Here is a 24,954-nt window from a genome sequence, read left to right as displayed (position 1 = left end):
GCTACTGACAAGGTGACCCCCGTATTCACCCCACCATCCTTCTCGGTTCGATTTGTTCTTCCAAGTTGCGTATTCAACCCTTATTGTAGCTCCACGCGCCACTATCCCGACGCTCTGTGCACTCGCCGTCCCTCCCCAAGGTTTGTGATTGAGCTCTGCGAGCCCGTGCAAGTGAAGCAGATCGACATCGCAAACTTCGAGCTCTTCTCGTCCACCCCTCAAGACTTCCTCATCTCCATCAGCGACCGGTAAGCCAGCTGTAGCACCTACGCTGCTAACCAAAGTGGCATCCCACTTCGTGGACTGACACGGGTTTCATAATTGGCGAAGCGTTCCCTGTATATCTGCATCTTATGCGGGTACGTCAAAACAATCTCCTGTTTGGCCTCGGGGAGAACTTGTTAAGGACTGCAAGGCACATGAGGGGTGGTGTGGCTAGCACCATGGTGGAGGATGCCTCGTTTCCCTGGGATCGATGGTCTTAACAATGCACCAAGTTCCCTTTTTAGGGTTAGGAGGGGGTGGATGGCCAACATCACGCTCGGCCACGTTTATCTCAACAGTGCCTATGTTACACACTGCATCAGGCCGAGTCAAACTAGGTGAGGCCAAGGATCGGTACAAATATTCTCCGCTGTTATTGGTCATGAGCAGCAACGGAAGACGGGTCGCCAGGTTCGTTGCGCAGTGCACAATCTGCTGCGCTGCTGCTCAACCCTGACACACATGCACAACATACAGAGACAAACACAGATATAAAGACAGAGGTCCCCCATATAATCTTGAACAGACTCTTGGGGCAAGTGCTCTTAGCGAACATCCATGAAGGCCGGTACAGTGGGGTAGGCGGCTACTACCACTCCCAGTTGACTTTGATAGTTACACACCACACCAGGTACTCATTTAAGGCTACATTGACCTAGAGGAGGCCCAGGGCCACATGCGTTCCCACAGACACACACATAACCACAATGGTAAAATGGTTATTGCACTGTACCGTGATCCAAGTGCAGCACGTTAGGATTATTGGCAACCCAAATCGGTGGCAATTGGACGTGTACACCTAGGAGGGTTTGTTTCTCCTTGCTCCACATAGCCTGGTAAAATTGTGCATCAACAACAGCACCAAAGAAATTAAGGGCAGGCGGACATCCACGGTGCCGGCCCGCCTTACCCCTTGGCATGCCAGTCCTATTAACCCTTTCATGTTCCGAGACATCTGCAAGTTGTACAGGTGGGTCCTGTTGAATCTCGGAACGCTCAAGCGGCTCGGTTTTAATTTTACTTAGAGAGGCGTAGCGCCGTTGTTTTTAAAGACATTGTACTCATCGCAGAGAACTGTAGTGACACAACCGGACGATAGCTGGCACCAAACTGTGGCACACGCCCTCCCGCGCACGGCCTTGTGAGAGCCTCAGTACCGATAAAGAAAAGCTGATGACAGTACACATACGTTATCGGAACGGGAAAGGGTTGATAACAATAGGTGCTCGCTAACAACACTTGCCCCGGAACGAGCTGGGACGCGAAAGCGATGACCTTAGATTCTCTGCGTTTTGTAGGTACCCGACAAGAGAGTGGAACTAAGCTGGGCAAATTCCACGCGCGCGATGAGAGGACTGTCCAGAGCTTTCCGCTCGACGAGCAGATGTTCGCCAAGTTCCTCAAGGTATTGCTGTTGCAGCCTCTGCTGCAAATGGGTGCAGCTGTCACGTTCTGCTCGGCACGCTTTACATGCCTCGACAATTTCCATAGTCGGGGACTAACAGCAGTAATCTGCATTTAGACGCTATTTCAATTCTAAGTCATATTATATTATACCATCATTATTGACATCGTAATCAGCCGTGATATCTCCACCGGTGGATGAAGGCCTCCACAAGCCCATCGCCATCTCCCCACGGTTTTGTGATGCGACAATCCGTGGCTGCCACATTCGTCTCAGCTGCGACCATCGTGTAATTATATTCTACCAAAATTGAAAGTCTTAGGGTAGTGCTGCCAAGCACGCGAATTCACGTGCACAAACGCGTCCTGGCGCACCAGAATCCACTGCGGTTAACTGCAGTCGAGCTTGCTGAGTAAGCCCTGAGCTTGCAGCTGTCAATGGAGAAGACAGCCTCAGGCACAGGACTGTACGACCTTCTAACCGACACAGGACTCGTGCAGTGGCAGCTGAAATCATAAATGTATCTCTAAGCATTGCTTATGCTCGGTTGAATTGCGCACTGTATGCCAATCCTCCCTTTGGGATGATCATTGTGACCTTCCCACAAAGTGGTGGTAATTTTAATTGACCCCAGAGGTATGATGGCTGAATAAACCCCGAACCAGGATTTTAGCTGTGCTGTGACCGCATGATTAGCATTGGTGGAATATTTTTTGTTGATAAATATTGTAACTGTGTGCAAATTTAAATCACTCAAACTGTCTCATTCTGAATATTCTTACACAACAATTACATCGACACATCGGTGACAAGCAGAACATTTCGCCATACAACTGTGACCGTTTTGCATGATGCAAACATGCAATGCATTGATACCGAATTTCTTTTCTCAAGACGAGTAACTTTAGAGCATGAGGCCGTTGTGTCTTTGTGATTGTGTTTTTCCTTCTGTTCTGACTTTTGCTCCATATTGCCGTCTTCAGATGTTCGCCAAATACATAAAGGTATTTTTGAGTCGCATCCGTTTGCTGTTGAGCTGTGCACTGGTGTTGATCCCCGCGCTTGTTTGACGAATCCTGGACATTTCTGCATACTGGGGGCACGCAGGGGTTTTTTTTTTTTGCAAATTAAGATGTGAATTTGGTCTCAATGAAGCTGGGGACCTAAGCGCAAATGAACAAAAACAAGCAATGTGAATAAACTTTTTAAATCTCACCTTTTAAATGGAGACGCAACCTAAACCCCCTACCACCATTGTAGCTATGCACTCAAAAGTATCTAAAACATGTGGCCTAGATATAAATTTTCAGATGATCCGGCAAAAAATAAACATTTTTTTTCGATTGTTCAAGAAACTGGAAGTGATGTCACTAACGTGAAGAAGTCATTTTCACACTTTTCTTGGCTAACATGGCGTCACATGGTATGAGGTGACATCACTTTCGTTAGTCTGTATACACTGCAGATGTAATGTCAATCTAAAAATAAGTCCGAAATTGTCCTGTCAAATTCTGAAATAGTTACATCCAAAATGCATGAAATGCGAGATTTAATTCCTACTACACACCCAGGCTGTTGTATCCCATGCTGTCCGACATGCCGTTTGGTGCTTGGTTAGCAGTAATAACATACTTTAAAGTTATTCTCAAACTTGCAGCAGTGACATCACTGTCGCATCACTTCAGTTTCTTTGAATAACAGTCCCTGAAAATAACCGAAATCTTTTAGCTCATCAACTCATCAACTACTTGCTGGTGTCGGGACAGTGCGGGATTCGCAGCCTAGATGTGTCTCTGCAAGACAAGACCAATTCGTTGTGTGGGTTGCGTATTCCTTTAATACACACTTAATGAAATGCAGGCTTTTAATGGCAATCGGTGAAGGTGAGAAGAACATGTTTTGTGTAATCCCAAACGGCAAAACAGACTCCTTGGAAAGCACCGTGTTGGTGGAAGGCAGTTGGCTGTGATTTTTTAAAAAAATCCAATGTGCTTTGAGTAGAAGAAGTGCATCTGCTGGGGATATCATGGTTAGGGGTTAGGGCGGGTGGCAAACACCCCAGCATAATCCCAGAAGATAGTACACGTGTGAGCGAGCAATTAGACGAACTAATTAATTAGCTAATGCGTAAAGTAATTAGCTAATGTGATTAACTGTGGTTATGGGTGATGCTTTGAAATACATTGATGCAGTGAGACGAGACACAGAACACACGCCGCTTGAGCAGTCGAATCCAGTGCCGGAAAATGAGAATTTCCTTTTCTTCATTTCAAAAGCCAACCCATTTCCTAACCCTATTAATTGGGGCCAAATTATGAATTTACCCACAATTCATTTGTCCTCAAGTGATTTAAGGATGCTTGTTACACGTACGAATAACTACTACGTTGCACTGATACGTGTGTTTCTTATTAAGCTCCACTGACTCTTTAGACTGTTTCTCAAGGAGGCTCCTACTTTGGAATGTTTGGTCACTGCATTCCAGGTTCACCTTTGCTTACAGACTGTGTGACTAACTCTGCTCTGAAAGACATGCATAGCCTTACTCCAAACCCAACTATAAACCCAACAAATAATGTCAAGTACTTTATTTGAGCGCCTTATGTATTATTTAACATAAATATTAATGCTTTACTTCCTGCATTTATATTATTATGTGTGGTCTATGTAGAAAAATTAATTTGAACTCTTTGACGTTATTTTAATCTTTCGTCCCCAGGTTTCACTTGTTAAGGAACTTATTGTCACAGATGGCTTCTTACCTGGCTGAAATAAATTTGCCGTGCAACAAAACTCAGCACAGCCACGTGTCAAACTCTCGTTGCTGCTCTCATGTAATAAAACATTACCCATTGAAAGAAAAACAAATCAATCAACCAATCTTGATTTTACGTGCTAATATCGCCCTTAATAAAGTAGGTATTAGTGTATTGTCCTTTCCCCCTGCACCTCCGATTAGCACAGTTGGCTCCATACGATGCAAAATAAGTTCAACATACGTACACTCCAGCACTGCATGCACCCTGCACCGCACGTGCTGCCTTTTTGACCATCGGTGTTGCCACCCACCGGGCAATGTTGGTAATTTTAAGTGGGTCTCAGTCCCCAGCTTCAGCTTTATTGCGTGGTGCTGCACACTGGGGAGGGAGCACTGTCGCCTGCATGCACAACAGCTGTGGATGATGTTAATTCACGAGCAGAGGCTGCCGTGCGAGCTCTCGCGCTTGCTCCTTTTTTCCCCCCCAGTGATTTTCAACGCAGCGCACGGCAAAGATGATCGCGCGGCGTTTACCGTTCACGTGCTTGCGTGGTTGCACCTCTGTTAGCTTTTGCAGTGTCGGGCAACGTAAGAGGAGCTAAAACGACAACAGAGGAGCGTTGCTTCAGTCAAGCGTCTGTATTCAGATTGGCGTAGCCCCTTGATGTATTCCTGTCCTGCACAAATAACATCTCCAATCAAGTGCGGCTTCACTCATTTCTGAATTGAGTGCTGTTGAGCCTTGCGTACCTTGTCAAATGGTCGATCAGTTTGTTGTTCGCGACTTTAAAACACCAATTGTATATTTTGGTCATCTTTGTTGACAGCTATGTGCCAGTGGTGGGAATTACTCATTCCTATGGCAAGCACCAGTCTTTCTACAAGCTTTCTACAGACTATCTCCACTGTTGACTTAACACAAAGTGGTCGCTCTTTTTTATCGACTCATGGGAAATGATGGGCTGGGTTGACTCCCAAACGTCATTTGAACCTTGAACTCTCTGAGAGTCAAATTCTCCAACCAGAATGCCACCCGGCCAGATTACAAACGTATGGGATCCTAATTTTATTAACGAAGGGAATGCGCAGCATGGAACGGTTGACTGCAGACATGCAGATTGCATGTTGGTCGTGTCATTGCTTTTAACCTTGTATTGTCTGGATTTTAGGTGGAGCTATTGTCCCACTTTGGAAAAGAACATTTTTGTCCACTGAGCCTCATCAGGTGAGTGGTCATGAGGATTAATGTTTGTTAGTGGTTACATTTGCAGTGTCACTATTGGGGTCAATTGCACAGTCTATAACATTTTCCTTAAGCTTCTAATACATTTAAATTTTACCTTCGCTTGTGCTTACTCGTGTACGTGCATGCCCATTCATGTGCTTAGCAAGCACCGATGGCATCTCATAAAGATATTCATTAGGTTGGTGCTTGCCAACAGAAGCAACTTTACCTGCACCATTAGCATGCTGTATAATCTTTTGGGTACGTGTTAGCAGTGAAGATCGTGATTTGTTAAGGGCTTGTCCTCGCTAAGAGAGAGAGAGACATTTGCCTCTTGTTTGTGTGCTGCGCTTGCAGGGTGTTTGGCACCAGCATGGTGGAGGAGTACGAAGAGATTGCCGAGTCTCACTACAACCCCGAGGTGCCCGGCATCATCGATGAAGACTCCGGTGAGGCTCGGTCGTTTACAAAATGCTCGGGAAGGGCTCTCGAATTTGGAAGAGCATCTGTAACACTTCCCAGTTCGAAAAAATCACGTCGCCTCTCTGCAATGCACCGTACGAAAGAAGAACATTGGAAGAAGCTTGAGTGAGGCTCGACTAAATCGTCGTTGACTGAGTGAAGTCTCGCTCACCTCTCCTTAGGAGGCTCCGATAATGTAAGGGGAAGACTCGTGTATTGCCAACTCTGTCCACGTGGCTCTGGTTAGAAAGACCCTGTTCAAACGGATTGGCTGCACACACACCTCCTGGAGCCTCACAATTTGTCCTCTTTGAAAACGAAAACTGAAATAAAACGCAAAGAACTGCCCTGCTATAAAGAGGTTCCATTGCCCGAAACATGGGCTTGCTTAACATTATTCATTCAGAATACAGTGTTGTTGACAAGACAATGGTAATGACGTGTCTGCCTAAGATAATATTGCCCTAATGCAATGCTGTTACTTTGATATTAATCGCCCTTCACCAGATTACCCCATCGATTATGGAAGCAAAATGGACACGGACTCCAAAAATATTATCGGATCTGCCACAGGTGAGACGCGGTGCCCTGACACCTGAGCCCCTTCTCCAGTCACAGCCGGGTGACACTACTTATTAGGGGGCGCCACAGTGGCAAGATGTTAACCAACTCGCCTGGTATACAGAAGGTCGTGGGTTCGATCCCAACCCTGACTCCTGTACATTTGGAGTTTTCGTGTAATCCCCGTGGTCACGTGGATTTTTCTGCGGTTCCTCCGATTTTTCCCTCCACATTTATAGACGTGCGTTTCGAGTATTTGGCTGCTATACATTTCCACGTGATGAACCACTTCGTTGAGCTGTCATTTGTGGCCAGGTCGCTTCTGAAAAAATTAACCCGTAAAAACAAAGTTTTTCACTATAAATCCTTTATATGCGTGGCATCGGTTTTATTTTATTATTCATTTCTGTTTTTCTTGAGTAAGAGTTTCATTTTTATCACATTGGTATTTTAAATTAAATATGAAAAAAAAAATCCTAAAAAGTGGAAAATTTTGGAAAAAAAATTTCACGAAAATTAATTGTCACGCACAACGAGTCTGTGTGCAAAATGTCAGCTCGATTGGATCACGGGAAGTGGGTTAAAAAACGACCGAAAGATTTGCACGGTCGTAAGCGCGCAAGCAAGCAAGTGAACTTAATATAAAGGATTTAAAAAGAGCCGTATAGCTCAGTGGCCCTTACCTGGTAAAATAAAAAATTGTTTAATTTGAGTATATTCACAACTCACAAACAAAATGTTGAATTCTAATCCCTATCAGGGGCTGACTCAGCCCATCAACTTTCCTGAGCCGATAGAATGAGCATCGTATTATGAGAAATGAATAGTTATTGTCCTGTGGAGAGTCTGGTACCTGTCACAGGAGTGTAGATTTCCACCACTGGTTTAGGACTGCCAACAGAGATGACGTTTGAGTAGAGACTGGAAATATTTGAATGCTGATGTTTACATTACCTTCCTTTTTCTGTCGCATCACGTTTTTACAATTCCATTCTCTTCGAACAGTGCTGTTATCATGCATTTAATATTTAATCAACCCAGACCAATGTCCAACAGATGGCTGGGGAACACAATGAAGGTGTCCACTTTTAACGCAAATGGGGAGAGACATTGTGTTAATGACTACCTTTGTTTTCATCTTTTTAAAAGGATAATGTGGCTTAAATTTCCATATCTTTGTTTTATTTTCAAGCAGCTTTTTGAGTGTGGAAGACCCCACGTTGAAGCTGGTAATGGGCACTGTGACAAGTGTGCCCCCATTTCCTGCCTTGTGAAGCTGTGATTTAAATTTCCTACCATTTCCACTTTCTTCATCCCTCGATGAAAAAAAATAATAACAGGGCTGTTGAGAGTGTCAATTTTGATGACCTAAGTTTCGCTCCCGCTTGCGTGTCCCCTCCTTTTTAGATGCCATCCTCAGCATGGTGAACATTGCGGCCAAGGTGCTCGGCGGAAGCAACGAAGCGGAGGGGTCGCAATCCTCCATGTTTCCCCGCGGTCAGTTCACCGCTAACTGTGACCATTCCACAGTATTGCTCACGGAGCGAGAGCCCATTGAGAGTCACACCGTCCTTGTTGCAATAGAGAGACGCGATTGGTCGGAGCTATTTGTGCGTGCAGGTTAGCTGAGTGATGCGTGTGCACCTTTAACGCTGTCCATTCTCATGCATGGGCTTTATCCAGGTTTAACACCATTGACAAATTAATTGGACAAAACTTACCAAGGAGGACCATACTGCAAAAAATATTTCCCGACTCATTGAGCCATTCCAAACGTTACAAGCTATATTATCGCTTTACACATTTGACGCGCATTATTGTTTTTATCCAATAAAGTTACGGGTAAAAGTGTTTTGATTTGTGCCGTCACGCTGCCACACCGTCACCTGTTACTTGCTAATAAATGATGTTGCAGCGTTGTCCCGCGATTTCCCCCATCATATCAGATTAAATGTTCTGCGAGAGATTCCCAGGGTGGCTGCAGTTGGGTATTAAAGCATAGACGTTGTGCACAGCTGATTTAGTGGCGGTTGTACTCAACACTAGGCCAGTGGTCTCCAACCTCTGCACCTGCGAATCAATGTCAAACCCTCAGAGCATTTTCCTGGACCACCATGCACCAGTAGTAGCGTGTTTTTGAAAATTAAAACGTCTCGAACAGTGCTTATAAAATGCTGATGCCGTGAAACAAACACGTTGCTTCTTAGTTACTCGCATTGTAAAAAAAGTTAATAACTATATAAGTATATAAAATAGCTAGATAATGTCATTTATGCTTTTACTGTGCCGCCACACAGCATTCAGTAAACCTCTAAAAGAAAAGGGAATGACTCGGAAGCACGAGTAAGAACCACATGGAAAGGCAGCCACACGAATTCCACCCCCTCCCAAGCTCTGCGGTCCTCTATATATCAGGGTGTTATCGGCCAATAAGATGGCTAAAACATACGGTGTGTTGTGGAAACAAGTTGCAGTATCTGCAGCAGCTCTGTTGACCATTCCCCACGGCCTGACGGAGCACTCTTGATCCGCGGGGTACCGGTTGGGAACCACTGCACTAGGCTATCCTGGGGACAAATGAAAATACATTCCTGTGATATTCGTGCTTTCTGGTGGGGCTCACTTTGCATTCACCTGACCGGTAACTCTATAAGCCTTTGTATTATAATTTTCTTCATTAGGTTTGTTCTTTCGCCTGTCCTTGGGCCAGAGCAGTCGCGATTGCCACCTTGTCGTCGTGATTTAATTCTACGACGAATAAAAGTGAATTGTGAGAATTACTCGGATGAAGGAATTCATTTGAAACTATTATGTAATTCACTTTTACTGTGCTTGAAGGGATATCGTTACGCTTTAATTTTGTCACTTTGTGGTACAGGGAGGTAACATTTTGGGGTTTTGGGTCCATGAAATACAAAGCTGATAGTTATGTTGGTAACCAATTTGACATTTATTACGACTGCCAAAACACTTAATTCCTGTCTTCAATATATACTTTGTAAAAAATATATATATCGTGGTGCGTGGTATTTATGGTTGCTTTCTTTTGATATGTTTTAGATAACGTCAGCAGCTTGAGCAACGAGACATCAGCAAACAGCTCCACCTCGCCGCCTGTGGAAATTGCGTACGTAACAATTCAAGCATGAACACGTCAATGTGACGTTGAGAACAACATTACATACGAGGCAGAACTTCGAAGGGCTTTCTCTCGCACTGACCAAGACAACGTGTCGTTTCGTTTCAGCGCCCCACCTGCGGGCAACCGGACGGAAAACGGTTCAGTCACGGACGCCGCCAACAACACCGCTTCGGAGGAATCGCCCCCCCCACGCTGATCCCCGTGGTGGTTCCCCTGGAGGGCGAAGGCGATGTCGACGAACACGAGACCCAAGGTGGCGGCGATGAGGAACGCGAGCCCGTGGGACTGGCGGAGCCGCCCGCTCCACCAGGGCTGGCGCCCCCGCTGAGCATCGTGACGCAGCTGGGCCCCGAGGAGGACCAGTCCCCCTGGCTGGAGGAGCTGCGGGCGGCGTGGCTTCACGCGGAGACGCGCACGCTGTGCCGGGGAGGGGGGGCGGCGCTCGGGCGCTCGTGCGCTGCGCGCTTCCCCGAGCTGGCGCTGCGCGTGTGCCTCCCGTGGCGGGACCGAGACACGCTACGGGCGCCACGACCTCCGGCGCCGCCAGAGAGCGCCGCCTCTCCCGCCCCCGACGCCGTCGACGAGGACTCGATGACGGCGGCGGCGACCGCACGCGTCGCCGGGCCCGAGCACGCGGGGACGTTGCCCGAGGCCGGCGAGGTGAACTTGTCGGAAACCTCTTCGGGCTCGGAGCTCTTGGGCGAGCGCTGTCTGCTGCCACCCCACCCCGCCGCCACTTACGCGGAGGCCGGCACGGAGCGGCCGTCCTCCTTCGGCCGAGCGGAGCCCGGGCGGCGACGGCGGAGAGAGACCGACGGAGGCGGCGGGACCTCGAGCCGAGGCAAAAGCGGAGGACGCCAAGTCGGCGGCGGCCTCATCCGAGCGTGGCGTCACTCAGGAGCAGCAGGCGGTGGACGTCTCTCCGAGCCACGCCTCGGAACACAACGCCGCGGCTCCCACGGACACGGAGATTGTAGTCGAAGCGTCGCCGCCTGACACGTCCGAGGATCAAGCTGCCGCCTCCTCCGCCTCCTCCGTGCTGGGGGCGGCCGAGACGAACGACGGGGGCGCGGTGTTGAACGCGACAACGGCTGCGACGGTGGCGGCGATTCCTGTGGAGCCCTCGCAGACGCAGACGCTTCAGCCGACGCCTCCGAAGCAGCAGCAGACTCAGCAGCAAACTCAGCAGCAAACTCAGCAGCAGGCGCAGCAGCAGGTGCAGCAGCAGACGGGTGATGCAGCAACGCAAGCGGTGGCTGTGCTGCCCTCCGCGCAGCATTCTGAGACGGTGGAGACGGTTGGAGACAGGGTAGTGGACACCGTCGACAGGACTCTGCCAGCGTCCACCCCAGCTGGAGAGTTGCTCGCAGTGGAGGAGTCGGCAGTACAAGGAGCAGGAAATGGCAGGTGTGTTCAGATGCGACGACCTTCACTGTGTTCGATATCATTTTTGTGACTCCTCGGGGTTGGGAGATTCGTTAACGAGGCAGGGTTTTGGAAGGTGTCAAAGACGACACAGTGCAATCGAAAGTAAGTTGTCATCACTGGCAAGTCTGAGGCTACATTACATCCTAATCGTAGAGAACGTCTCAATTGGAAGGTTGCGATATCCTATACTTAGGGTGGATCGACTGGGCCCATCATCTATGCAGCATATAATGGGTACTACTTTGTGGGAAGTCATCATTGGTTGTCCATGGTAGAGACCGAACTCCATCATGGAAATGTTAATATTCACTGCTGGGTGATGGCCAGAGAGCATAAGAACACTGCGCTAAGCTCATTTGAGCAAGGAGACACTTTTACTTTTGTAAGGAGAATGATAATAATTGAATGTTGAGCTTCACGCCTCCTTTGCAACTCTGTCCTCATATGACATCACATTTAAAGCAATTCCCTCCTCTATTGATAGCAGTGAACGATGCTCTTCTCATGTACTCAATATTTAAATTACTTTGTTCTCATTCGAGCCCCGTCTGATCTCATTAAATGCAGCAAAATTACGTTACTGTCAATTAACGTAACATTGGGGCGGCTTTATTCCCATTTACTTAAAATATAAATATCTCCCTGTTGATTGAGTTCACTGTTTGAACAACTTGCTACGACATCTCGTAACAATTAAACACTGCCGTTACCAACGAACAGTCGCGCTTAGAATGTCGACTATTCTCATTTGCTAAGCCGTTGTTTACCAAACGCCGACTTGGCACATGACCTCGGCCTCGCCCGCCACCCATCCATTGACCGGAACCGTCACCGCGGCTGCCTGCGCTGTCGCACCAACCAGGGCATCGCCTCCCACTACTGTGGGCGCTACAGCCGCTGCGGCCTGCGGCTGCTGCCGCTGCTGCAGCCGCGGCCGCGGCGTCGGAGTTCTACGCGGAGGCGAGCATCGCGGGCGAAGTGGCGCTCGCTCCGGGCGGTCTCGTGCACGGCTCGAGCCAGAAGGAGTCTGTGTTCATGCGTCTCAACAATCGCATCAAGGCCCTCGAAGTCAACATGTCGCTCAGCAGCCGCTACCTGGAGGAGCTTAGCCAGAGGTGGACGTCGCCCGCTCGCCCGCTCGCTGACTCACACGCTTATGCTTCTGCACCACCCGTGCCGTCACTGAAGCCACACACAGATGTCCCCTTGGGGAGATCTGCTGCCTTCGTTATGAAGGAGAGCAGGGAGGCAGCGTTGCCATTGTCATCGTTATTCTCGCTATGGTCGTTATCATCACCATGGTCATAATTATGAGTGTACACCCTCATCGTCACCGTGGGTATCACCACAGTGTTCGTCATCGTAAAGAATAATCTTTCATAGAAAAATCACTCCCAAGGCACCTTGCAGTAGACAATCCTTCACACTGCACATCCTTTTCGCCGCACATCATTATTGTCATCATCGTCTTCAACATTTTGAAAATAATAAAAATACGTTCGTCATCCCGGTTATTGTTTGCACCGTCACCGTAGTCGTGGTTCGTCATTCTCATCATCCTCTTCATTGTTGTTATCACGATGCCGTAATCTTGAATATCTGTCACAAAGTGCCCCTGCAGAGTTTTCACAAAACTGTACGTTGTGTGTTCTCTATAATTATAAGATAAGAAGGCTGGCTATGCTTAATCTCGTCTGCACAGAGGCAGCAGTGGGATTCCTATGGAGAATTCCTTTTGTCCACATTCTCAACAGAAGGCTACTGGAACATTTGACATCATACTCCTATGAAAACTAATCTTTGAAAACTAAGAGCTATATAGCTCTGTCAAAAGCGACCTGGCCACAAATGATAGCTCAACGAAGTGGCTTATCACGTGGAAATTTATAGCAGCCAAATACTCTCAATGCATGTTTATGAATGTGGAGGGAAATACCGGACGACCTGGAGAAAAATCAACGTGACCACGAGGAGAACAGCAGGGGTCGGGATCGAACCCATGACCTGTATACCAGGCACGGTAGTTAACGTAATAGATGGCAACAGCGGAGAGGTGGAAATAACGAATACGGAAGACTGCCATTCATTTCACATTGCTTTTACATTTAAATTCGTGCTCCTGTTCATGTAATTTTTTTGCCAGAATATTTTTTAATCCTCGAGGACGTAAAAACCTCACAACACATTACAGTATCTTGGCATTTTATTACGTAAAAAAGATTACTTTTAGTGCTCCGGGTACAGGATTGAGAGGCAAGCACGAAAATAAGAGCCGTCTCATATTCAATTGCATAGCAACGGGTACTCTACGAGTCATATTTCAAAAAACAAATTACTTTATATAGCCACGTTTATCTACGTCTCCATTAATGCAGAGGCCACGCCCGTCGATGGGCTGTCTGGCAGTTGACTCTCGCAGGTTAACGGTGCATTTCCTTGTCCTAACAGTCGCGTGTGTTTCGTGCTTCCATTCCGCAGGTATCGCAAGCAGATGGAGGAGATGCAGAAAGCTTTCAATAAGACCATCATCAAGTTACAGAACACCTCTCGCCTTGCGGAGGAGCAGGTCAGCACATTAGTGAATTACCCCAGGGCAGCATTTCTTCAACGCTCCGTAATGGGGGAACTGTAAACCGTACCTCCTCTGATATCCCCATGTAAGCTTAAGCCGGCTTAAATCAGCAGAAACCTAGAATCGTCTGAAAACTGAACATTTACAAATAATTTCTTTAGAACTGCTTTTTGTGTTTAGCTTGTTGTCCTTCCCCCGCGCCTCACATGAGCACGGTTGGCTACGTACAGTGCGGAAGAAGTTCTACATACATACGTGCCGCTAATTAAAACTGGTTTGGAACATTCTCACTCAACTAGTTCTATCTTTGCTCATGTCACTTCTCTGTTCACAAGCAGTTGAACCAGTGGCATTGCCACCCCACTTTCCTGCCGGTTAACTTGCGGGCATACTGCTGATATGCACGCATACACACACACGTGGAAGTCTGCCGGTATTGGGCGGTAACCGCTTTTAGACGCTGTCGGGTTTTTGGAGCTCGCTGGGGTGCCGGGATTCACCGTGGAGCCAACCGCTAAGGCCCCATCCTCTTTTTGTGCTGCCGTTGCTATTGCATTAGGACAAGAGACAGTCGGAGACCATCAACCAGATGCAGGTGCAGCTGGGGAATCTGTCGGACCTGATCAACAACCTCAGCCAAGCCACCGAGACTCTGCAGGCAAAGGTAATGCATGGCGTGAGCGAGCGGTGTGCGTGTCAAGAGAAGAATGCCAGTTCCGATTGCTAAGTATGAATACATTTGCGTCTTATGGATGAAAGGTCGAATAGATGCATCAGCATGTCCAGCATGAACCCAGCCTACAACCGTTCAGGTTGGAATCACTTTCACGGCGGGTTATGTCACGTAGAGTGGGGCATAATATTACCCGTAAATATATTCACTACAGCAGTGCTTCCAAACCTGTGATTCGCAAGGTTGTGGGAAGTTATCTGGGGAATTGATGCAGATAGGGTAGTTTTAATTTTGAATAAATAAATGTTTTGGAGTTGGTGGTCCGTGAAAATATGGTGAGTGTTGCCAGTGGTGCACGAGTCAAGAGAGGCTTTGATTCATTCTGCTTGAGTGTCGCTGTCTAGAAATTAGTATTCAAATATCTACGTCTGTTGAACCAGGTAACAGCCGATTGAGATTCAGGACATATTTCGCAAGGCAGACATGGGTGAAACTCACTTTATCTGAAACTATTTCCCTCCACAAGAATGTGGTTAATTCTCTGGCTTAGAGCCACCAACAAAGATGAACATCCGCCAATGTTCGTTTACTCACGCAGATAGATACATTCTGTTCAGCTGGGGTAACTTTATAGCCAGTGGTAGCTGGGCTCGTTGGAAATTACCTCTCGATCAAATGTAACTTTGAATAAGCAACGAAGGAGAACCAGGGCAAATAAAGAGTGTAGAGGTTTGAAAGCTGCAGTTTAAAGTTTTGCGCTGGTTGTAGCTCAACTACCCTCCACCAGCAGCAATCAAATCAGCTCACTTACAGGAGCTTAATGCAATGTTGCATTTTAAGACTTTGATAGACATGGCGACAGCTTGGGAAGCCTTCATCCAGCGGCGGACAGATCACAACGGGTGTGCTCTTTTAAACTGGCTACTTTCCTTCGCCGAGCTGGCGTGTGCCTGGCGGTGGGACGCGAGGCTCTCCGTTGACGGGGGGCGTGGCGTGGTTTGCGTCGGCAGGTGTCGGAGCGCGACGTGTCGCTGCTCATCTCCGAGATGGTCTGCGTGCTGCTGGTGTTCGTGCTCTGCTGGCAGCGCTGCCGGCGGCCCCGAGCGCCCACCAAGAGCACCGCGAACGTCGCCTATGGCGACGGCAGCCTCTGCGGATCCTACCCCGATACACAGTGAGCGCAGCACGGGTTCGGTCCGGCGTCGGATTTAATGCGAGGGCTTTAGGACCTGCATTCCAGGGCCTCGGATTTTGAGGGCTCCCCAAACCCTCCCCCTCCCCCCCCAAAAAATTATAAACTACTTTTTTTTTATTGCAACAAAAACGCGGGCCCCGGTACAGTGCGTCGCTGTTCGATAGGCGAGGTGCAAAGAAATCGACAGGAATTCCCGAGCGGCGCGTCGAGAGCGGTAATAGAAGAGGTCCACGAGGGCCTGGTGCCCCGACCAAGTGGGGACCCTGCGTAGGGGCGGGTGGGTGGGGTGAGTGAAAATGTTCATAAGGGGGGAAGAGGGGTAGTAAAGGAACATTCTATACATCAACTGATGTACGTGCAGCGAATGGCCATGGGTACCGGCCTCCCTTTGCTCACGGGTCAGCTGTACGATAAATGCAAACGAAAATTGGGCGAATTAAATCCACAGTGTTACTTTTGTCATATGCCGAAATTAAAATAGTTTTGTTCATTTTAAATTTAATTTAGCTTTACAATTAGATCACGTTTAAATAGCAGAAATTAAATAACCATGGTAAGCAACAATGGGGAGTTTAGTATCAGGCATGGTTGGCAGTAAAACAGTAGGAATGGAATATACAATTAGGGGGTTCAAAACTAACTAACCCGAGCCCCCATAAAACTTAATCCGATGCTGCAAGTGCCAAGGTCTCTGGCCACACACACGCAGTTATAGTTGGTGTGCAGGCTATGCAAAGGCTTGGGCAAGCGCAGTAAACGTGCATCATTATAATACTTTCACTTTCCCCAGAAAAGTGTTTTTCCCAGTGGAGAGAGTCGTGCCCCACGAAAGTAATGGAGAAAGAATTATCAGCACTAGCCCAGGGCTGTGAACAAAACATGGTCATGAGAACCTTTGGACTTTCGGACCCATAAAGACATTTTACTCAGGACGTTTCTTCACAGGATGTTTGGTCAAGTCCTTTAACGAGTGTTGAGTGTGCGGAAGGGAAAACCAATCACACATTTGTGGGGGTAACACTCCAATATGCATATGTACAAGTCTGTAGCCCATTTGCTGTATTACGCTTGATTGACAGTCCTTATCGGCCAGCAGGTCGCGTATGCGTATATCACAAACGCGTTCGATGTGACCCGACAACAGTGCTGGATTAGAGACATCCGCTGTCCTGCCGGGCCAGTGGCGTCGATATGACCTGCCACTTCGTAACACACAACAATAAAAAACCACGAGTCGTAATTCCATCTCGTCGCCACGTTGCGCGTGGGGTTGGCTGTGTGCGCTCACGCGGTGCGCTCCCGTGCCGCCCCCGCAGGTGCCTCATGACCTGCGGCAGCACCAAGCTTCCGTTCCACCCCAACGGCGTCACCCGCTCCAGGTCGTTGCAGCTCACGAGGTCGCCAGGTGAGGCCGTGCGGGTCGCTGCCGCTTGGCGACATGCCGCTTGGTTTGTTTTCAACTTGCTGTGGTTGGATTCCCGCGTCTAATTGATGTGCTCTGCAAAGGGAATTTGTTGTTCCGTCGGTTGACCTATGCTTAAGTCCTCAAGAGATGTATCGGACCGAGTAAGTGATGAAGGTGATTACTTTATGCAGTCAGGGAACCAGAATGTGACCGTAAACACGATACACTTGACATCCTGTTTTAATCACAAATTGCTGTCAAATGAAGTCAAACCCAGAATTTTAATGGCTTCAGCTCCATGTCCCTGACAACATGATGCATCATGGGATCCCCAAGTCACCTGACCAGCTCCACTGTCTTACTGTAAACAAAAAGTTGTTAATTTATTTATGTTTATTTATGTTTATTTATTTATGTAGTTGTTGACTTTAACCTCTTCAGACTTACATTCACCGTGCACCGACGTGGGGGGCCTGCATCCTACAGGCATCGTCAAGCAGCCGCGTGCTTTAGTTACCGGAGATGTGCGAGCATCGCCGCTAACACCAGCCTTGTCCTGTCTCGCAGTGCTCAATGACCTGTACATCGTGGAGCCGCTGCAGTTTCTTCAGGACCATAAAAAGGTAAGGTGGCACCCTGCATTGCTTTTCATGTCCACACAAGGCAGTCCACCTAAATATAAAAAAAACAATGCGCTTAATTTGTACCTACCTAATCAGAGGTTTGCAAGCTAATGGGGGGGAGTTTGGCCAATTATCTTTTCTTGACTGCTCCTATGCACGAGTAGAAATTCCACCTCCGATTAGCACGGTTGGTTACGTACGGTGTGAAAGAAGGACCACATACATACGTACATACATGTGGAAAAGTCGTTTCATAGGACAACCACTGCTGACTTTTCACAAGTTGGAAGCTAGTTTTATTGATTCCAGAGGGAAGTTGGGCTAAGTCAATCCCCAGCTAGGGTTTGAACAGCTTTAACGTTGCTGGTACGTAACAAATGTCAGCCACTATTGTCTTCCCAGAAAGTGGCACTACTTTATATGGCTTTGAAAGAACAATGTGTAAAGTTGATCCCTGACTGAGATTTGAACTTTTGTAAACCTTCGGATTGTAATTCACATTTCCTAACCCAACGCTTCACTTGGCCATACACGCTTGTACATCAGTTGTATGTATCATTCACTTCTTTCGCACCATATGTAGCCAACCGTGCTAATCGGAGGTGCGGGGGAAGGACAACACACTAAACACAAAAAGCAGTTACCGTAAGCATATAAAAATGTACAACTTATTTGTACGATTCAACTCGCCGCGCCTCTATTTGTGTGTTGCATTTATTAATTGTCACACAACGTGCAGTATCTAGCCTCGAGCACTGATTGATTTTTTTATTCACAAATATTGCTTTTTATGTTGTCTCCCCCCTTGCAGAGGAAAAGAGCCAAGCCATGCAAAACGGAAAAGTCGGACGCGCCCAGCGTCGATCCCGAAGACCGGGCATTATTGGACAAGGGCAGCCACCACAAGCTGAACGGTGCACTCGTGCCTAACGGTGTGTCGAACGCCAGCATGTCGGGTGCCGGTGAGTCGAGCGCAGGCGTTCTCTTCAGCAGCTCTGGCGGGCGTCCCCCGTCGCTCGCGGGGCACGAACCGCGACTGTCGCAACCGCCGGGCTCCGCGTGCGGCGGCTCCTCCTCCTGCACCTCCTCTTCCTCCTCCGCCTCCTCTACCGCCTGCGCGCAGACGGTGAAGCTAGCGGTGAACGGGCGTCCTCGCGGCGGCGAGGAGCGGGGAGTGCCCAGGAGGAAGCGATCGCGGGCGTGCTGCGCCGCGGGCAGCGGTGGTGGTGCGAGGGAGCACGGCGTGCTCGTCAGCAGCCTGCTGCGTCGCCGCTCAGGCTCTTTACCGAGCCTGCGCGCCAGCGGTGACGGCGTGCGGAAGCCGCCTCCGAGAAAGTTCCCCGTGGAGACGGTGGGCGTCGTGACGGTACCCATGCGCTCGTGACCGCATGACCGCGGAGGAGGATGGGCGAAGGGGGGGCAAGCAGGGCAGGGTGCTGGAAGCATTCAAAAGCGAAAGGAATGTTTTTCGAAATGAACCAATGAAGCCAATGCGTTGCGCTGATGGTTTTCTGGGTGCGGGCGGATGGCGTTGGCGCTGGGGACGCAGCGGGCAACGTTGTTAAGTGCCGCAGTGTTGCAGGATCCTAAGTTCATGGAGTCATTTACCGTGGCGTCCCGTTACCAAAACAAAAGAACAATGGTCTAACCCTACAAATGAGCTGAAATAGGTTTTGCTGTGCTGTTGCGAGCACACCAATATTATTAACGCTACGAGACTCGACACTTATTCAGCTCGCCCTCACATGTCTTCTTGGAAGTGACTGAAACAGTGAAGAATGGGAAGCTGTGCCCACCTCCATACATTTACGACGAGTTGGGGGTTGACTGAAATTTACAATGCAGACCACGCATGATGGGGCACTACGGTAACAACAATTGCATCAGCGAGACTCTGTCTTTGATGGTCTTCGTCGTGTGGTGGAGGCGACACTGTGACACTCGGGGAAGTATTTGCCAAGAATAATACTGATCTATGCTAAGCTCCAATTTCAATGAAGGTTCTTGAAGCATAGAGCTCTACCGGAAGATTTCACAACACTCAAGCTTGTTTGCCTTGCAACCTTTCAATCGAAGAGAGAGGCTTTCAGCCCAACTACTCATTGTGACTGATCCTAAATGAGGCAGGAGCCAACAAGTATTTAATTGTACTCTTATTTCAGCCACGCAGCCTTGAGTGCTGTAAATCTGGCTTTCATGGTACAGAGTGGACTGCATCGAGTGTGTAGTTTGGGTTGCTGAGCCATGCCTACCAGTTGTGAAGCGTCCAGAGACAGCAGCCCTGCACTGTCATTCGTAAGCACGAGCAAACTCGCCTTCTCTAGGCAACTGAAGAGGTCTATAAAGTCGTGCAGTGCCATCCAATACTTTATCCCCAGGGTGACACGTACCGTATTTTTACGCAGGAATGTAATCCCAATGGACAGTGCTCGACGTTGATGTTCGACGTTGTACTGCATCGCCGCTGTTTACAGTCGCGTCACTGCGCCGCGGATGCTCCGACACCGGACCTCTGACGCGCAGGGAAAGGGGCGACGTTTGTGACCGGAAGCTCGTGCAGATCTTCAACTGTGAACCACGTTGGGGGTCCGTCTCCTTTCACGACGACCTTTGCACCCCCCCCCCCCCATCGCGCCTCTCACTCGTGATGCTTGAATGGAGCCCTCGCCAGGCCCACCCCAATGTGTGGCACCACCGCGGACATGGAAAGGGAAGGTGTTGCGCATCCTTCGTGAAGAATGTCATAAGGCCCGGCACCAAAACGCGTTTCTCACGAACTCTTAACCTGATTGCTCCTGCCACAGTTGAAAGTGCTTTTCTCCACTGTCTTTTTGCATTCGTTAGTCTAGGCTTCCTGCGCTGAGCCATGGACTGTTCATCAACAAGACTGTTTGGACGCACGGCTGTGAGCCGAGTTGGTTACATTGAACTTTTGTTAGTGGCGGTAGGGCAAAGTGTCAGTACTGTACTGATTTTTGTTCATATACAGTCTCTCTCATGGACTTTTTTTACGAAGCTGCACCAACTCGAAACGCCGTGGGTCATTGAGGAAGGTGATGACAGCGGTGATATTTAGGCTCGTATGTTCTTAGTCGGGGTGGTGATATTTTACTTGGGAGGATTTTCGACCGATGGACGTGATACCCCCATCTCCGCGAGTTGTGCAACACCCCCCACCACCCCCCTCCACCCCCCCCAAGGCTGCATCAGTTTCACTTGTAGAGGTCTATACAAGGGTACGAATGTGGAATCCGATGATGGCATACAATAGTAATAAGCGTAACTGTCCATCGCAGATAGGGAACAATACTACCGTTGCCTTTTGAGCAGTGTTTTGTCAAACAGGCTTTAGAAATGTGACTTATTGCTGCCCGTCAAGAGATCCGTACACGCAACACACTTTTATATACTTGGGTGGGTTTTTTTTTTACTTACATGAGGGGCATACGATACTTAGTTTCTGATGCAAAGTGCAATCGAGCGAAGCGGGGATTAAAAGGATAACACATTATCTGCAACCGAGTTGCTGTAAGGCATAGGTTTGAGAAATTAAGGCTTTATTACAGTGTTTTAATTTAGCGTGTGCATGTGTGTGTGTGTGCACGGACGATAGCGTACTTCAGTTGTTGAGCCGGCCATCTGGTTTTATTTTCGTGAAGTTACATTTGTGAAAGAATGCTTAAGAAATGTCTGCTTGACTTTTTATCTTTCCTCTTATTTTCTCTTCACTAAAATTCTGTGTTGTACTCTTCACCGCTGAAGTGAGAGGCAATCGTCGGTGAAAAGGAGGTTGTGGGGGAACCACGTGGAGAGAGAGAGAGCAAGTTAAGTGTCCGGGTGGGGGTTAGGGTTGAGGATAGAGTTTGGGATAAAGCTGAGATCAGGATATGATTGGCCAGTTTGGGTCACCCCTGTAACTCGTGCCAAACATGGGCTTTTTACATTGCATCTCCCTTTCGCATTTGGTATTGACAGTGCCCATTCTCTGCGTTATTGTTTTACGTCCGTAAACAAATGGGATTGCATGGGCGTAGAGCATGGGAGTCACAGACGTAACGAGGGACAGGGTGACATCCTCTTGTGCTACAGCTCGAACGGCACAAACCCCCTGCAACTCGGCATCGTCCTCTATTTCTTCTCCCGGGTAAGAATCTGAAGCGGTAATTATTGTCGATACTAATGTCACTCTCGCAAAAAAGCCAAATTTCGAGGGACTGTTGTAATGAGCTGTTGTGTGATGTTTCAGACGTGTAACTGAAGCACTTACTCCAATCTAGTCTCGTGAAGAGGGAGCAACACTTTCAGCATTTTAAACACTCAAGAGCTGGAAACAAACCCAACCCATTGAACAGAGCAATTGATGAAAGGGGTTTAAATGGATAGATTAAGGCCGTGTTAAATTGCCTGACGTCTAAACAGCATTGGCTTTGTCTGGAGCGTCAATTTTCATGCTTGTTGAGTTTCTCGGTTGTACACTTTAGGTCCGCACGACGCAGTGTACATAATGCAGCAAACACACACACACTTGGGTTCTTATTTATGTATTTATTGTTTAATGCAAACTCTCCGCGGACAACTAGTTGGTTCAGCCAGTACTGCTATGACCCAAAAAAGGCACCCAGATAGGTTTTAATTAAACCGGGTGGACAAAGCCCTTTTAAATGCTCCTTCTCGCCCATCAAGAATGGTGAAAGCCATCTTTGGAACAAACTGGAATGTGATTGCAGTAATTTAATGCAACCCAATCTGCTTTTGTGTGTCCAATGCAACTGGAAACTCCAAAGTGAAAGTCGTTGCTCCTCTGAACTGTAACTACAAACCTCCACCACTCCTCAGTCCTGTAAGAAGTGCATGCAGTCTTTTTTGTAGGAGACTAACACAATGAATAATGTTATTTTATTTATCCTTAAATGCAACATTCGTCCCATTTCATACTTACCTTGTTCCTTATCAGTTATATTTTCCAACCAGTTTTGTAACGTGGTGTCGTTCTATTTAATTCATACTCACTTCTGGTAACACCTCTCTCCTGGAACCAGCACTACAGAGCCACGTGTCACCGTGTCTCATGTACATTCAACACAAATCTCTCCCACTTTTGGTTAGGGGGTGTGTTAATTTATTTTTTTACGGTGGACATTTCACGTTTACGTTTGTAACTTCGTTGTAGGAGTTGTTGGTGTGACCCATTGGGAAAAATAAAACAATCGAGCCATCTGTGTTGCGTGGCTTCACCTCTTGGCATTCTCTTTAAGATTCTGCGCAGAGGAAAAAATGGCCATTGCACTTGAAACTGCCTGGTGTGCGCACGTGGATTTGTAGTCCGGAAGAGAATTTATGTAGGCCTTCTGTGGTTTCTCGACCTGGAAGTTTTGACCGCCCGTGTCACGTACGTTTGTGCGTTTTGCACTTGCATCCCTCCCTTGAAATCCAAGCGTTTGTCTTGCAGCGAAGTGTCAGCAAGTTCATCACGAAGCTGTAATCTGTGGCAAGGCACAGGTGCATTACATTACTGTCGGCGCCTGACGCTACCTCAAATGAAACAACCGTGGACTGAATGTATTTTACTTAACGCGCACACAATTGGACACATTTGCTCGACGAGGATTTTATTTTTTAAATGTCGAGAGATCCTGGACCGCAACACAAATGTGCCATTGTTTTAGGAGATACTGTGAATTGTTCCCCGCGTGATGATACCTTCTGGTGTGATGTACACGACTTCCCTTATTTTAAAGAAAAAATGTTCACGTGTTTCTGGTCAATTTGTGAGTGGGAAGCGATGATTAAATAAACACAAGTTTTAATCAGCGCGCCTGCTCTTCCTGTTATTGTGGGTTGATGGTTTCGAGGGATGCCCTCATCACAATCCCAACATGTTGATTTTCATGTTGTGGAATGTGAACCCCCTTTTTGGGATGTATCCCCAATACGAAAAATAAATAAGTATAACCCGTAAAAACAAAGTTTTTCACTATAAATCCTTTATATGCGTGGCGGCTAAAGTCCTCTCGTCCTCTGGCTTGAGATGGCTGCCACCTATGGGTCAGATGATTGTCTGCCAGTATTAAGCAATTGGTAATTAAATATTTAATTTGTTTTCCCTAAAGTTTTAAAAAAAATGTCACGAACATTAATTGTCTCGCACGAGTCTGTGTGCAAAATGTCAGCTCGATTGGATCACGGGCAGTGGGTTAAAAAACGACCGAAAGATTTGCACGGTCGCAAGCAAGCAAGCACGCAAGCAAGCAAGCGAACTTAATATAAAGGATTTAAAAAATCGGACCTCGATCTGAAATTTTGGATGATCTGAAATTTTGTTTGTTTTGGTTGGTCCGAAAACATGACATCACTTCTGTAATTTTTCCGCCAAATGTGGTACCATGTGACACGTCACTTTTGTTTGCATACATACATTTGTAGGCAATCTTAATAATTCCAAAGCCCGAAAACAATCTGATTGTCAAATATAATAAAAAAAGATTCTGTGCTACTTATCTCGAGAGTGTAAAATGTATTTAGTGTTAATAGAAATGAACTGCAACTTTAATGAATTGTTTAAAAAAAAATATTCATTTCAATGTCACTTTTGTCACAATAAACTTTAGAATGTGCCGTTACACAGCCATTGTCAGTGTTTAGTGACGAAATAAGCCACGTATGAGGTCATAGTGCGAAAGTCCCAAAGCCGGGTCCATGAACCCACGTGCTGTTCTGCCATTTGGCGGTGGGTTTGGTCATTTCATAAATCTGTGATCCATCAACCTTTATAGTTTCTCCTTTCTCTCCAAAGTGTGTGCGATATGTGGACGTATGCACATTTAAAATATCTCAACATCTAAATGTTATGACATAGGAAGCGTCTTTATCAAAGAAATTTGAAGTTTCGTAATCAAATTAATTCAAGACGGTGCATTTCAAAATTAACTTGATCCTCTTAAGTTTGCATTATACTTTTTTTACACGCACCATATATGAATGTATTATTATGAATCCACCGATACTCGATATACGAAACTATTTCTAACCAGCAGGGGACACTGTTAGACCGTTTCTTTGCCCAGCCTGGATTGGCTTCACAGCACGAGATAACGAAAACTGGCACGGGCACAGCCAATTCAGTTTCATTTATTAGATACTAGCTTTACTACCCAGCTTCGCCCGGGACTTGGATCCACCACGCCCGGCCGCCTTTGTCTCCCCAGTGGCAATGTTCACACACCACAGCAGTTTCTCGTTTG

The 24,954-nt window shown here is 47.4% G+C and overlaps 2 protein-coding genes across 3 annotated transcripts; both read left to right on the top strand.

The window, feature by feature from the left end:
• The first annotated feature begins 140 nt into the window (after positions 1-140).
• Positions 141-10,169, top strand: LOC133341880 (SUN domain-containing ossification factor-like). 2 transcript variants are annotated; one of them, XM_061550692.1, is made up of 9 exons: positions 141-248; positions 1,563-1,669; positions 2,653-2,673; positions 5,597-5,652; positions 6,010-6,101; positions 6,622-6,687; positions 8,083-8,172; positions 9,736-9,802; positions 9,923-10,169. In XM_061550692.1, exons 2-9 carry the CDS (start codon positions 1,649-1,651, stop codon positions 10,011-10,013), a joined length of 504 nt encoding a protein of 167 aa, XP_061406676.1. In that variant the 5' UTR covers positions 141-248; positions 1,563-1,648; the 3' UTR covers positions 10,014-10,169. The 2 variants fall into 2 exon arrangements, with proteins under 2 accessions (XP_061406676.1, XP_061406677.1); XM_061550693.1 differs by lacking the exon at positions 2,653-2,673.
• LOC133341672 (uncharacterized) lies at positions 10,047-24,333 on the top strand. Its single transcript, XM_061550262.1, has 11 exons — positions 10,047-10,092; positions 10,128-10,678; positions 10,716-11,224; positions 12,108-12,137; positions 12,178-12,360; positions 13,724-13,811; positions 14,377-14,481; positions 15,501-15,664; positions 17,002-17,090; positions 17,658-17,713; positions 18,525-24,333. Exons 1-11 carry the CDS (start codon positions 10,047-10,049, stop codon positions 19,095-19,097), a joined length of 2,394 nt encoding a protein of 797 aa, XP_061406246.1. The 3' UTR covers positions 19,098-24,333.
• The last annotated feature ends 621 nt before the right edge of the window (positions 24,334-24,954 follow it).

The sequence above is a fragment of the Lethenteron reissneri genome, chromosome 12 (assembly GCF_015708825.2).
Source record: "Lethenteron reissneri isolate LAM-NWPU_2019-01 chromosome 12, ASM1570882v1, whole genome shotgun sequence".
Lineage (NCBI taxonomy): Eukaryota > Metazoa > Chordata > Hyperoartia > Petromyzontiformes > Petromyzontidae > Lethenteron > Lethenteron reissneri.
Note: the sequence above shows the minus strand (reverse complement) of the source record. Positions and strands in the feature narration are given on the sequence as shown.

Coding starts and splice junctions, on each gene's coding strand:
- LOC133341880 (XM_061550692.1), top strand. CDS start 1,649: ATGTTCGCCAAGTTCCTCAAG. Junction 2,674..5,596: donor TGTTCGCCAAATACATAAAG/GTATTTTTGAGT, acceptor TCTGGATTTTAG/GTGGAGCTATTGTCCCACTT. Junction 6,102..6,621: donor CATCATCGATGAAGACTCCG/GTGAGGCTCGGT, acceptor GCCCTTCACCAG/ATTACCCCATCGATTATGGA.
- LOC133341672 (XM_061550262.1), top strand. CDS start 10,047: ATGTCGACGAACACGAGACCCAAGGTGGCGGCGATGAGGAACGCGA. Junction 10,093..10,127: donor GGCGGCGATGAGGAACGCGA/GCCCGTGGGACT, acceptor CCGCTCCACCAG/GGCTGGCGCCCCCGCTGAGC. Junction 12,361..13,723: donor CTGGAGGAGCTTAGCCAGAG/GTGGACGTCGCC, acceptor TCCATTCCGCAG/GTATCGCAAGCAGATGGAGG.